Consider the following 13,031-nt stretch of genomic DNA (forward strand, 5'->3'; position numbering starts at 1 on the left):
ACGCTATGCATCACACAGCAAACTTGATTGAACTGCAAGGTCAGTGGTTCAAGTTCACCAGCTGCTCCTTGAAAACCCTATACAGGGTCACTACGGGTCAGAATCGACTCGATGACACTTAACAAAATGATCCTATACATAGAGAATGCCAAACACTCCGAACTAAAAAAAGCACAAAAAAATACTGGAACTGATTGGAAGGTTTATCAAAGTGGCAGAGTACAAGATCAGGATAAAAAAAAAAAAAAAAAAAAAAAGTCGGATTCCTCTATACTATACTAATAAAGACAGCACTAAAAAGAACTTAGGAAAGCAATACCATTTATAATAGCCATCCGAGATACCATTTATAATAGCCATCCAAAAGATGAACTACACTACAAGAAACAAAAAGAGACTTAAATAAAAATGGAAGAATATGCCATGCTCCTGGATAGGAAGACTTAACATTGTGAAAATGCCAATGACAAAACTATCTACAGATCTAATGCGATCTCAATCCAGATTCCAACAACATTCTTTAAAGAGATGGCAAAACCGATTACAAACTTTACATGGAAAGGAGAGTCCCCAATAGGGCTACAGTGGTCAAAACTGTCTGGTACTAGTACAATGAGAGATACATAAATCCATGGAACAGAATGGAGAATCCAGAAATTAACCCATCCACATACAGCCAACTGATATTTGACAAAGGGCGAAAGTACAATGAACAGGGAGAACAGGGAGGAGATGGACAACAGATGATAGCAAAATTGGAAATTGATATTAAAAAAAAAATAAAAAAAGACTTAACTCACAGCATACACAAAAGCAAACAACATGGCTTACAAACCTAAAGGTAGCTCCCAAAACTATAAAGGTCATTGTTAAGTACCATGGAGTGGAGTCACTTCTGACTCATAGTGACCCTGCACAGGATTTCCGAGGCTGTAAATCTTGACGGGAGCAGAAAGCCTTATTTTTATCCTATGGAACAGGTGATAGTTTTGAACTGCCAACCTTGAGGTTAGCAGCCCAATTTGTAACCATTACACTACCAGAGCTTCTAATGAAGATTAATGGGATTTAAAAAAAAAAAAAAGGACATATTTAAGGGTTCTAATACAGGGCACAGACTGTCAAACATGGCAAAATAGGTGATTGGGACATACTAAATATAGAAGCATGTACATCAAAAGAGTTCAGAAAAAAGAGTAAAAAAGGATCCCACAGAATGGGAAAATTTCTTTGCAAAGACATTTCATGAAATTACAACACACCTACAAGAAAAAGACAAATGGTCCAATTAAAAAATGGGCACTGGATATGAACAGACATTGCACCAAGGCAGATATTTCAGCAGCCAACAAACATGAACTGTTCACAATCTTTAGCCATTTTAGCCCTCGCATGCAAATCAAAACAACTATGAGATATCATGTCACACCAGCAATAACGCAAAGATAAAAAAGTAGAGGATAATAAATACTAGCAAGGATGTCGAGAGACTGGGACACTCCTGCATTCCTGGTGGGATTGCAAAATAGTCCACCCTCTCTGGAAAGCAATATGGCCCTTGCTCAGAAGTTTAGAAATAGAAATACATTATGATCCAACAATTCCTCTACTTGATATTTACCCACAAGAAATATGACCCATAACACAAGTAGACAGGTGCACACAAATGTTCATAGTAGCACTATTTATGATAGCAAAAAGATGGAGACAGCAAAAAGATGGAGACAGCCTAAGTGCCCATCAACTGAAGCATGGATAAACAAACTGGTACATATGCGATGGAATATTATGTTGCCATGAAGAACAACAAAGAAGCTGTAAGCTACCACATAACATGGATGAACCTTGAGGACATTATGTTTAGTGAAATTAGTCAGTCAAAAGGAGAAATACTGCATAGGATCACTACTGTAAAAGACTAAGAAAAAGAACCCATACTAAAAAGGGGAGGAGGGATTCTTTGATGGTTACCTGGATGAAGGGGGTCGAGTGAGGGGAAGGAGGGGAAGGTGGAGCACAGGGTAGGCAATAGACACAGGATAGTTTGAGTGCTGGGGAGGGGGACAATACACAAGAAGGGGGAGGGGAATGGAAGAACAAGGAAGATTGGAGAACAGTTAAACAGGTTTGCATGGGTTAAGAAGGACACAGGTAAATAATGATGTATGCACAACCCTGAAACAACAAGGCTCTGAGATACAGAGACTGAGGCATAGTTTGAATGGGTAAAAGATGGGAAATAACGTTAATAATGTTAAGATGCTTGGCTGACTTATGAATCTTGGTTTCCCTTGCCTACTCTTCTGTAAAATAGACCCTTGACGGGGAGAGAAAGAAATAGCCAGAAACATCACCATAGAACACTTGTAAATCCATCTTCTACCTATTACTGATTGGAATACCTAAATTGGGGCCACAATGTGCCCAGTGAAGGGGACTTCCTGAGGAGCCATTGCACTGAATAAGACCATAGGTATTATCAAGAAATGTTCACCATCATTAGCCATTATAGAGATGCAAATCAAAACAGCAATAAAAATTCTCACACAAGCGATAACAGCAAAGTTGTAAAAAGCAGAGGACAATAAATGCTGGCAAAGATTAGGCAGAGACTGGTGCACTCCAACATTTCTGGTAGGACTGTAATGTGGTTCAACCACTCTTGAAAATAGTAGGGCACTTCCTCAGAAAGTTATAAGTAGACATACTTTATGATCCAGCAATTCTTCTAACAAAAAGCTAGAGACAGCCTAAGTTCCCATCAATGGAAAAATGGGTAAATTTTGGTACATACACACAGTAGAATGCTATGCTATCTTGAACAACCATGAAGCTTCAAAACACCTAACAGGGATGAACATTGGGAACATTATGCGGAGTGGAATTAGTCACAAAAGGACAAGTACTGTGTAAGACCATTATTGTAAAAGCTTAAGTAAAGATTTCCATACTTTAAGAAACATTATTTGATAGTTACCAAGGGTGGTAGGGAGGGGACAGTAAGGCACAGGTTAAGGGGTAGTTACACCATAGCTTGTGTCTTGCAGAGGGCAATATGCAAGGCAAGATACAAGAAAAGGAGGGGTGGAAGAACAAGGAAGATAAAGGAATACTTAGGTTTGCATGGGCTAAATGGGACAGAGGTAAATAGTGATGTCTACTCAACATTGGCAACAGGGTTCTGTGATACAGGGAACGAAGCATTATCTGAATGGTAAAAGAAGGGAAACAATGTTAAGGTGTTTTGCTGTCTTGTGGACACTGATTTCCCTTGCCTGCAATATACTAAAAATAGACAAATAGAATAGAAAGAAATATCAGGAAATATGATTATGGAAAGATTAAAGTCCATCTTTAGCCTATAACTGACTGAATGCCTAAAAGGGGTTCTAGAACATGACATAGAGAGATAGAGCAGTTGAGAATTCTAAACTCATGAAAAGAGACAGGTTATGTGCTGACGGCCAGGAAGCAAGCATGCAGTATATGCTGTCTGGTTGTTTAAATGATTATATAGTCCTGAATGTTTTTGTACATATCATAAACAAAAACATGAAGAGACAAATACTGCAACCCAATGGTGCATGAAGGTGCATGTAAATATTGCAATGGCACAAAATACGATTGGTTGAGTACAAAACCAATGTTGTGCCATGTAAAGTAGCATTTAATTCACAATAAATGTAGTTTAAAAAACACACACACACACACACAAAAACAGAATAAACAGCCATTTGCCAAAAATGGTGGTTGATGTTCAGTCATTTCAAGAGGTAGCATATGATCAAAAGCAAGTGATTCGGAAAGAAGTCCAAGGTACAACGAAGGCATTGGCAAAGATAAAAGCTCCAGGAATTCATGGGAAACAAATTGAAACCTTTTCAGCAAACTACTGCAGTACTGGAGGCACTCACTCATCTATGCCAAGAAACTTGTAAGACAGCTACCTGGCCAACTGATAATTAGAAATCCATACTTGTACCCATTCCAATGGAATGTAGATATCATTGGACATTATTAATAACACATGCAAATAGAAGTTTTTGAAAGATAATGCAAAAATGGCAACAACAGTGCATAGCTAGGGAAATTTCAGAGGTTCAAGCCACAATCAGATGAGCATATGAAATAAGGGCTTTAATTGCTGATGTCAGATGTGCTCTATTGACTATGCGAAAGCTTTCTATTGTGTGGATCATGGCAAGCTATGGACAATATTGCACTGAATGAGTATTCTGGAAAGCTTAATATGCTTATGAGGAACCTGTATAGACACCAAGAGGCAGTTCAAACACAACAAATGAACACTGAAATGTTTAAAATTAGGAAAGGTGTGAACCAGGTTGCATTCTTTCACCATACTTAGTTTGCTAAGCAAATAATTAGAAGATCTGGATTATATGAATAAGAATGTGGCATTAGGTTCGAGGAAGACTCATTAACAGCCTGCAGTACAACCTGAGATACAAGCTTGCTTGCTAAAAATGTAAAGAAAACAAAAATCCTCCCCAGTGAACCAATAAATAACATTAAGATAAATTTAAAAAGAATTGAAGTTGTCTAAGATTGTATTTTGCTTACACCAACTAACACTCATGGAAGCAGCAATCAAGACATCAAATGACGTATTGCATTGGGCAATTCTGCTATACAAGGTCTCTCTAAAGTGTTGAAGAGCAAAGATGTCAGCTTGAGAACTGAGGTGCACCTCACATATGCCATGGTATTTTCAAAAACCTCATATGCAAGTGAAAGCTGGACAGTGAATAAGGAAGACCGTAGAATCAGAAGTCCTGATGTGGCGCTGTGGATTAATGTGCTGGACTGCAAGGTTGGTTTGAATCACAAAGTTGGCAGTGCAAGCTCACGAGCTGCTCCTTGGAAACCCTGTTCAGATTCACTATGAGGTGATACCAACTCGACGGCACTTAACAAGAACAACATATGAAAATTGATGAATTTGAGTTATGGTGTTAGCGGAGAATATTAAATGTACAATGGACTGCCCAAAGAACAAATCAAACAGTTGGAAGAAGTAAAGTCAGAAGGCTTCTTAGAATCCAGGCTTCATCTCTCATACATAATACATAAGGAGGGACCAGTCTTTGGAGAAAAGCATTATGCTTCATAAAATGAAAGAGGAAGGCCTGAGATGGAATGATACAGTGACAACAGCATGGCTTCAAGTGTAGTAACAATTGTGCTGGCTCAGAGTCAGGCAGTGTTTGGTGCTGTTGTACACAGGGTCACAAAGTCAGTACCAATACAATGGCTCAGAACAACAACCAATGAATTGATTTGTTGTAAAAGAGGATAAGCATATGTTTTATTTTGTATTAGAGATGAATATTTTCAAAAAGGTTTTTGCATAATTGTAAGAAGAATGTGAATTCCCAGGATCTCCATATCCCTTCAAACACGGGGTATTAATAGTCTTCCTCTTTTTTATTTTTTGCCACTTTAAGGGTTAAGCAAACCACTTCAAACATCAATTGGATTCCATTATAACTTGATCATAGAGTATCTGTTACTGTAAAGTCATTAAATAGTAAATTAGTGTAATACAGTGGCTGCCAACTTCAGTGACTAAAAAAGCCAGGGAAGAAATGTAAATTATTGGAGTTTTGTTGAAGTTAAGTTTATAGTAGAAGAGATTGGAGTAGCTATGTCAGCTATTACAGATCTCTAAGTAAAACGAAGTTGTGGTGTGCCACTGTAAGCTAATGCACGGGACTGCAAAGTCAGTTGGAACTGCAAGGTTGCCGGTTCAAGCTTACCAGACACTTACTTACCAGACCCAATACAGGGTCACTATGGGGAATTTAACAACAACAAAGTAAAACTTTCCAGTATCTGATACTTTGTGACTTGCTGTAAAAGATTAGTATCTCCAAGTAGATTAATTTAAAAAAAGTAAGACTATGGTGTTTTGTCTTTGTTTTTCAAGAGAAGCCAAAATTTCAGGTTACATGATATTGACCAAACTGTGCAAAACTGATGGCCATTGCCCAATTCTCTCATTTAGGCTGTTAACTTCTATACTATTTATAATGCATTTATATCTTCAGAAGTCAGCATATTTTTTTTTTCCTGATTCATTGTTATGCCTGGATCAGCAGAAGCAATTCTTATCAATAATATGCAATCTTGGAAATAAGTAGAAACCATTTTCCTATGGACTCCTTCCTATATGTATTCCTTTCCCTCTTGACATCCGTTGCAAATTTCCTTGGATTTCATTTAATAGTTACTGAAACTATAATCATGCATATATCGCAAGAAACACATTTTTTAAATAAGAGTAGAAATTTATAAAAATCACTTTTGTCTTGAATTTAGAACTAACATTGAAAGATCTTTGCCCATACGAATTCCTTTTATTAAGAAAAAAAAAAAAAAAAAAGCTTTCAATTCAGAATTAGCAGTATGCTTAAAATGTAAACATCCTTAGGTGGTAATATACATTAGCTTAAATTCTTATGAATGTCTAAACGAATGAATGTTACAAAATCTTTTAATTAGAATTGCAAGTGATGGATAGAAAGAACACTGGCACATTATTAGCAGGAAAATGAAACAATGCTGAAGACACATGTCAAAGTTCTTCCCATGGCTAAGCTCTATTAAAAATAAAAGTTTTCCTACAGTTAAATATTAACTGTCTATTGTTACTTTAAGGAGATCGGTAGCATAGTGGTTACGAATCGGGCTTCGAACCTCAAGGTCGTCAGTTCGAAACTACAAGCGGTTCCGTGGCAGAAAGATGAGGCAGTCTGCTCCCATAAAGATTTACAGCCTCGGAAACCCTGTACAGGGTCACTATGGGTCGGAATCGACTCGACAGCACTTAACAACAACAACATTGTTACTTTAAAAGTTATGCGAGAATAAGTAAAAAATGCTTATCTGTCATTGCTACAAGATTCCTTGCTCATCTGTCATTGTTAATAGATTCTTTAACTGGTCGTTAGGAAAACTGGAGGTTTTGATGATTTTTGTGTCTCAGTTCTAATAGCATAACCTTATTTTACATAAAATAATTACAGTAAAAATTATATTCAAATATGCTTAACATTTACAATTAAAATTATTTTGGCAGGAGTGTTTTGTGAATCATCGAGTTCTATGTGTGGGGATCTAACTTTGAACTGAAATGTGCTAAGAATTTGTTTTCAAATGCAGTTTCTCTTTTGAACAATAGGAGTTATCCATGGAGTCTGGAATTGATCCTGGCCAGGAATATGGACAAGATTATTACAGTTATGAGCATGGGTACATCTTTAGATTTTTATCCAGTATTTTCATTGTATTTTGTGCATGTGAAGCTAGTAGGGAGGTACTAAATAATCATTATTACTAACACCAGTTTTGTAATTGTGATTTCATCAGTTTCATTGAAACATTATTAGCAATATTTCCATATTGGTGCTCTACATCAATACTAATTGAGTCTCTAAAAATGATTTAAGATATTAAAAAATGTTTACAAGAGAAATAGAAGTCAGACATATTTGCTCAATTCCTGAATTCACCATGCCTTCCTTATAAAATGTTTAGTATTATATCTAACAGGTCATCTTCAAGTTGTTGCCAGCAGCAATTAAAAAGCAAAAACACTTTAGAGTTCAGTAGGCAAGTATTCCAAAATCATTTCCCTCTGTGTAAGTGTTAACAGATTTAAAAAGATAGAATAGAAAATGTAATTATGAAACAATAACTCTGGCTCCTTGTCCTGGTTTTCCCAAACTTTTATCTGAAATAGTTCAACTTTCTTTATTGTTATTCCAGCGTACCATTATAACAAAAACACTGGTCGGAAGGTAGTAGTCATTACCCTTTAGTTTTGTAACTTGTCAACAAGGAATCTTACACATAGTAGGTGCTGCCTAAAGAGCTGTTGATTGAATGATGAAGATAAAGAAGAAACAGATCTTTCAAGGTAGATTCTACACAGAACATATGAAAAAAATGCTTAAAGTTTTAAGTTTCTATTACAGGTACGAAATGCCTCAATATGGAAGTCGCCGTCGTTTGATACCACCACCTGGGCAAGAGGAATATGGTGAGGTGGTTGGTGAAGCTGAAGAGGAATATGAAGAAGAAGAGGTAATCACTTTAATTTTTTGCCCTCTTTGACAAACAGACTGTACAACATACTATTTTCAGAAACCTAATTCACTTAGCACTCATTTTCCATACAAATTTACTAATGACCATGGTGTTGCCTTGTATATGGAAGGAAATTAATTATTATGCAAGTTCAATTTCTAATTTCTAATTGCTGCTTTATGATGCTAACATTATAATCAAATATCTATAAAGCATTGTGCCATAGAGTGGTTACTTTTCCCCCTATACTGACTAGCATAAATAAGAGTTTTAAGCATAGTGTCCATCTTTAAGTTAGCAAAGAAAAATAAAATATTGTCATAATATTTTTAAGGATTTATGTAATTTATGTTTATCATGACTTAACCAAAATTTTGTACTTTGAAGAGTGTAATGAATCTCATGGTAGTGTTAACCTTTTTAAAATTAAGATACTACTCAATTTTTGCTTCAGCTGTTTATATAAAATATTTCTCAAATGATTTTAAATTGATTTTTAACCTTTTGATCTAAGATACAAAAAATAAATTTTGAATAAGTAAAAATTGAACAAAAATCCGATTTTTGCATTATGATATAGAAGTCAGCATGAATGAATTGACTTTTTCTTCATCACCCTCTGTCTCTACACAGTGGGGATAAATACAAGACAATTCTATGATTGTTATCTGAGGCCAGATATGTTTAGCGGACATGAAGCTATCAACATTCAGATACTTTTTGCTTAATTCATGCGTGACAAAATCACATTATAATGACCCTAAAGCTGAAACTTCAATTGCATTTTCATAATTTTCAGGAAAAGCCAAAGAAAATAAAAACACCAAAAGTTCAAGTGATAGAACCTAGTGAGGAGGAAGAAGTAGTTGTAACTATTGAAAAACCACCAGCAGCTGAGCCAACATACACGACATGGAAACGAGCCCGAATATTCCCAATGATATTTAATAAAGTTAGAGAGCTAGCTGACAAAAGAGGCATCACTGACCTTGAGGGTGAAGAGTGGCAGAGGCCTCTTGAGGAAGAAGATAAAGATTATTTGAAACTAACTCTGGACCAAGATGAAGCTACAGAAAGTACTGTAGAATCTGAAGAAGAATCCTCAGACTATACCGAATACAGTGAAACAGAATCAGAGTTCAGTGAGTCTGAGACCACAGAAGAAGAATCTGAATCAGAGACTCCCTCTGAGATGGAGGAGAGTTCTACCCCTGAATCAGAAGAATCAGAATCCACAGAGTCAGAAGGAGAAAAGGCAAGAAAAAATATCGTGCTGGCAAGAAGACGGCCTGCTGGAAAGGAAGTCAAAGAAATCAAACGTAGAAAAGAGGAGCCACCTGAAGAACAGGAAGAACCTAAGGGACGAGAAGGAAAACCCCCCGAAGGTGGTGAGGAAACTGAGCTGGCTCCAATGGAAGAAGCGCCAGACCTTGAAGCTCAAGGTGTCACTGAGGAGGACAGCGTCGAATCAGCTTCTATGGAAGGAGATGCGGCAAGTGAGGGGGAATCAGAATCAAGTAGCAGTAGTAGTGAGAGTCAATCTGGAGGTCCTTGGGGCATCCGGGTGCCAGAATATGACACAAGCAGGAATGCCACCCAAAAGACGACTTCAGGTGCCAACTCCGAAGGTTACAACACAGCACTTTAAAAGAGAACATAGTAGGTGGGACTTTTGCTGTGATGAGTGCTCTCCTTTGCAGTGCCTCTCTCTGTGTGTTCTTTGAAATAACATTTGAAAGGGAGGAAATTGTTCATGATTGTGATCTGACTAAAGATCAGAAGCATGCCAGAAAAGTGAATAATATATGCAATTCAAATAGATTTGAATATTAGAAACTGAGGGTAAAACTGATTACTTGCTTAATTAGTAAGTCATAACACAATCAGTTAATACTTCATGGTTTCTAGTGAAATTTCTGTTGAAAAGCTACTAAGAATGTCAGTGATGACTTGCCTATTAGAATAGATGATAAACATATCAGATATTTTGAATATTATCTTTATAAAATAAATATGACAACAACAACAATTGAGATCTCTAAATATCTTCCTTTGCATATATGTACATTTCAACTAGGTAACGCATTATTAAAAATGTCAAGAGCTTCTTCAACTACATTTATATCTGACAGTTTACACTAAGTTATTACCACTTGCTTTCTGTTCTTGATATGTGTTAAAGTGCATTCAGAAAAACAATTAATTGTACTAATTATATTATACATTAGCTTTGAAGTACATATTTAAAATCTGCAAAGCATGGCTTTTACTTTGGTTTTTTAAAAAAATACGAATGATTATACTTCACATGTCCCAAAACTCCAGTCCTCTTTTGACTATTTGTTTGCCTTTTGCTCCTTGCAAATCTCTAATATGGATTATTTAAAAAAATTAAATATTCATTTGTTTCAGTTACCTACAAAGGAAAATTTAGCACAATTATATTCCATTGTTGTAGATCAACTTGAAGCTACCATACACATACATAACCTTGACAACCAAGGTACTTCAAGTGAATGGCTATCTTTAATATATTGGGAATAGAAGCATTATTATAACAGATAATATTAATGTTGAAAATTCCTGTCACTGTAACATTCCAAAGTTGTACAGCAATTATCAAACAGATCTGATCTTTAGTGAAGCATTACAAAAAAAAATTACACTTTCCTGAAATGTCTACTTCATAAATCCAGCAACACTTTTTCCAAAAGTTATAATCTCTAGAGCCAATGAAAAATTGGTGAAAAATATCACTAGACTGTTAATTTCCCTCAAAGTCTCTTGAATTTTTAATTATTTTACTTCTGATAGTTTTTTGAATGGTGGTGGTTTAGATTCTACATGCAATGCAATCTTTGCCTATTTAAACCACTTGGTAATGACTCACATGCTGTGTTTTTTGACAGTGGGCAAGACAAAGAATGATCAAGTTGGTTGTTGATCGAGAATATGAAAGCAGCTCAACAGGAGAAGACAGTGCTCCTGAATGTCAGAGAAGCCGATTTCACAATCCTAATATCCACAGTAATATTAATGGCAATATATATATTGCACAGAATGGTTCCGTAGTGAGAACCCGTCGTGCCTGTCTCACCGATAATTTAAAAGGAACTTCCCCTGTCCGACTGGGGAGGCACTTTAAGAAACTTGACAAGTTGGCAGTGACACATGAGGAGAATATTCCCCTGAACACATTATCAAAAGGGCCATTTTCTACTGAGAAATTGAACACAAGGCCATCTCTTGTTACCTTTGCCCCTTGTCCTGCTGGGATTGACAGTACAGCAGTGAAGCCACTGGGGAACAGGCCCAAAAGCACAGCTGAAGAGAAATCTGTGGTTGACAATAAGAACATCAAGGACTCTTTGGAATTCCATACTGATCATTTGCAGACAGATGAGGAGGAGCTTTGGATGGGCCCTTGGAACAACCTCCATATACCAATGACTAAACTGTGACCAATTTTTAAAAATTATTTTCATTTTTACTTAAGTTTGTAATAAACTGTGCTTTTTATTGTCACTGAGCAAACAATGTATGGGATTTACATCATGCGCACAAGCTAAAACTGAACAATATGCTTTAAAGTTTAAAAAGAGACAAATTTGCACTTACATTTTTATCAATTAATTTTTCTTCTCAGAAAATCATTTTGGATGGATCCTCAATTCACTAAATAACATATCATTTAAATCCTTAACAGTTTTGTTGAATACTGAGAGTTTTTTTTTTGTTTTTTTGTTTTTTTTCATCCATGTTAATAAACAAATAATTGAGTAAATCATCATTTATATTTTATTGATTTATATAGACTATGTTTCATCTGTAGTTTCACAATACTTTTTATGGTATATGCAGTTTTATTTTTCATAAGCCATTGGGAAAAAATTTATATTGGAAAATTTGGGAAAGATTTTTACAGGTAACAGGTTTATACAGTTGCTGAATGTATACCAACCTGATATTTTAAATGATAGAATTGCAAAGTTTATTAATGTAATCATAAATGTGCGATACTTCTGTAAATGATTTTGAATGAAGAACCCATTTTCCTTATTGTCCAATGTAAAATGTTTTACAGTTTTTACACATGTATATTTTGACTTTTGGAGAAACACTTGAAATCATGTATCATTTATCTATTTCATCTACAACTTTCTGTGGTGCACTGCCCACAATCCACACTCTGTCTATATATCCTATTTGTGATTCAGCTTAACCACCAAAATTACATATTATTTAGAGTATCACAAAAGTCTCATTTTCAGTGAAAGAGAAGTAGGAAAGGGTTCAAGAGACAATAAGAAACCTAGAAACACAGTTTCAATGTGGATGAAAAACCTCAGATTACTGTCATAGGGCATAAATAAGTATTTTTTAAACTCAACAAAAAGGATTTGGCATGGTCAAAAGCTAAATAATATTTAAAATGCCTGAAAAGGCTAAAAGTCTAATTTCAAATGTATTTAACGTCTCCCAACTTCAGCTTATTTATAAACTATTTCAATGCACATAACATTTATGTGTATGAAGTACAGAGCCCAAAAATGACTGCCTAGGCACTTTTTAAATGAAAGGATATAGTCTTGATTTTTCATCATTGAGAAAAGCACAGTGTTTCACCATCAATAGAAACTAAAACGAAGTATCTTTTAAAACACAAAATGTTAAAAAAAAAAAAAAAAAAAAAAACTTTGCCTTGTGTTTTAAAATTCACCAGACATAAAACAAATGAAAACACTGTAGTGTAAGAAGAGTTGAAAGCCTACAGAATATTACTTAGTATGATATAGCTAACTCACCTCAGATTCTGCACAGTATTGACCAAGTTCAGATTTCAGTCAATTCCCCCATGCATGCTTATTATATGGTAGAAAGACTAAATAAATGCACTGCTATTGTTCATGGTTCTCTTACAT

The 13,031-nt window shown here is 35.5% G+C and overlaps 1 protein-coding gene across 3 annotated transcripts in view; it reads left to right on the forward strand.

The window, feature by feature from the left end:
* The window catches only part of PCDH15 (protocadherin-related 15), a 1,066,306-nt gene extending 1,054,736 nt beyond the window's left edge, over window positions 1-11,570 (forward strand). For 2 of the 3 annotated variants that reach the window (XM_006831105.1, XM_006831106.1), the window contains 2 exons: window positions 7,998-8,106; window positions 11,019-11,570. In XM_006831105.1, coding sequence (XP_006831168.1) covers window positions 7,998-8,106; window positions 11,019-11,570 — 661 coding nt within the window. Of the gene's footprint in view, window positions 1-7,997; window positions 8,107-8,908; window positions 9,758-11,018 lie in introns of those variants that run through there. The other variant, XM_006831104.1, reaches the window with a different exon arrangement.
* The last annotated feature ends 1,461 nt before the right edge of the window (window positions 11,571-13,031 follow it).

This window comes from Chrysochloris asiatica, unplaced genomic scaffold (assembly GCF_000296735.1).
Source record: "Chrysochloris asiatica unplaced genomic scaffold, ChrAsi1.0 scaffold00003, whole genome shotgun sequence".
NCBI classification, from domain to species: Eukaryota; Metazoa; Chordata; class Mammalia; order Afrosoricida; family Chrysochloridae; genus Chrysochloris; species Chrysochloris asiatica.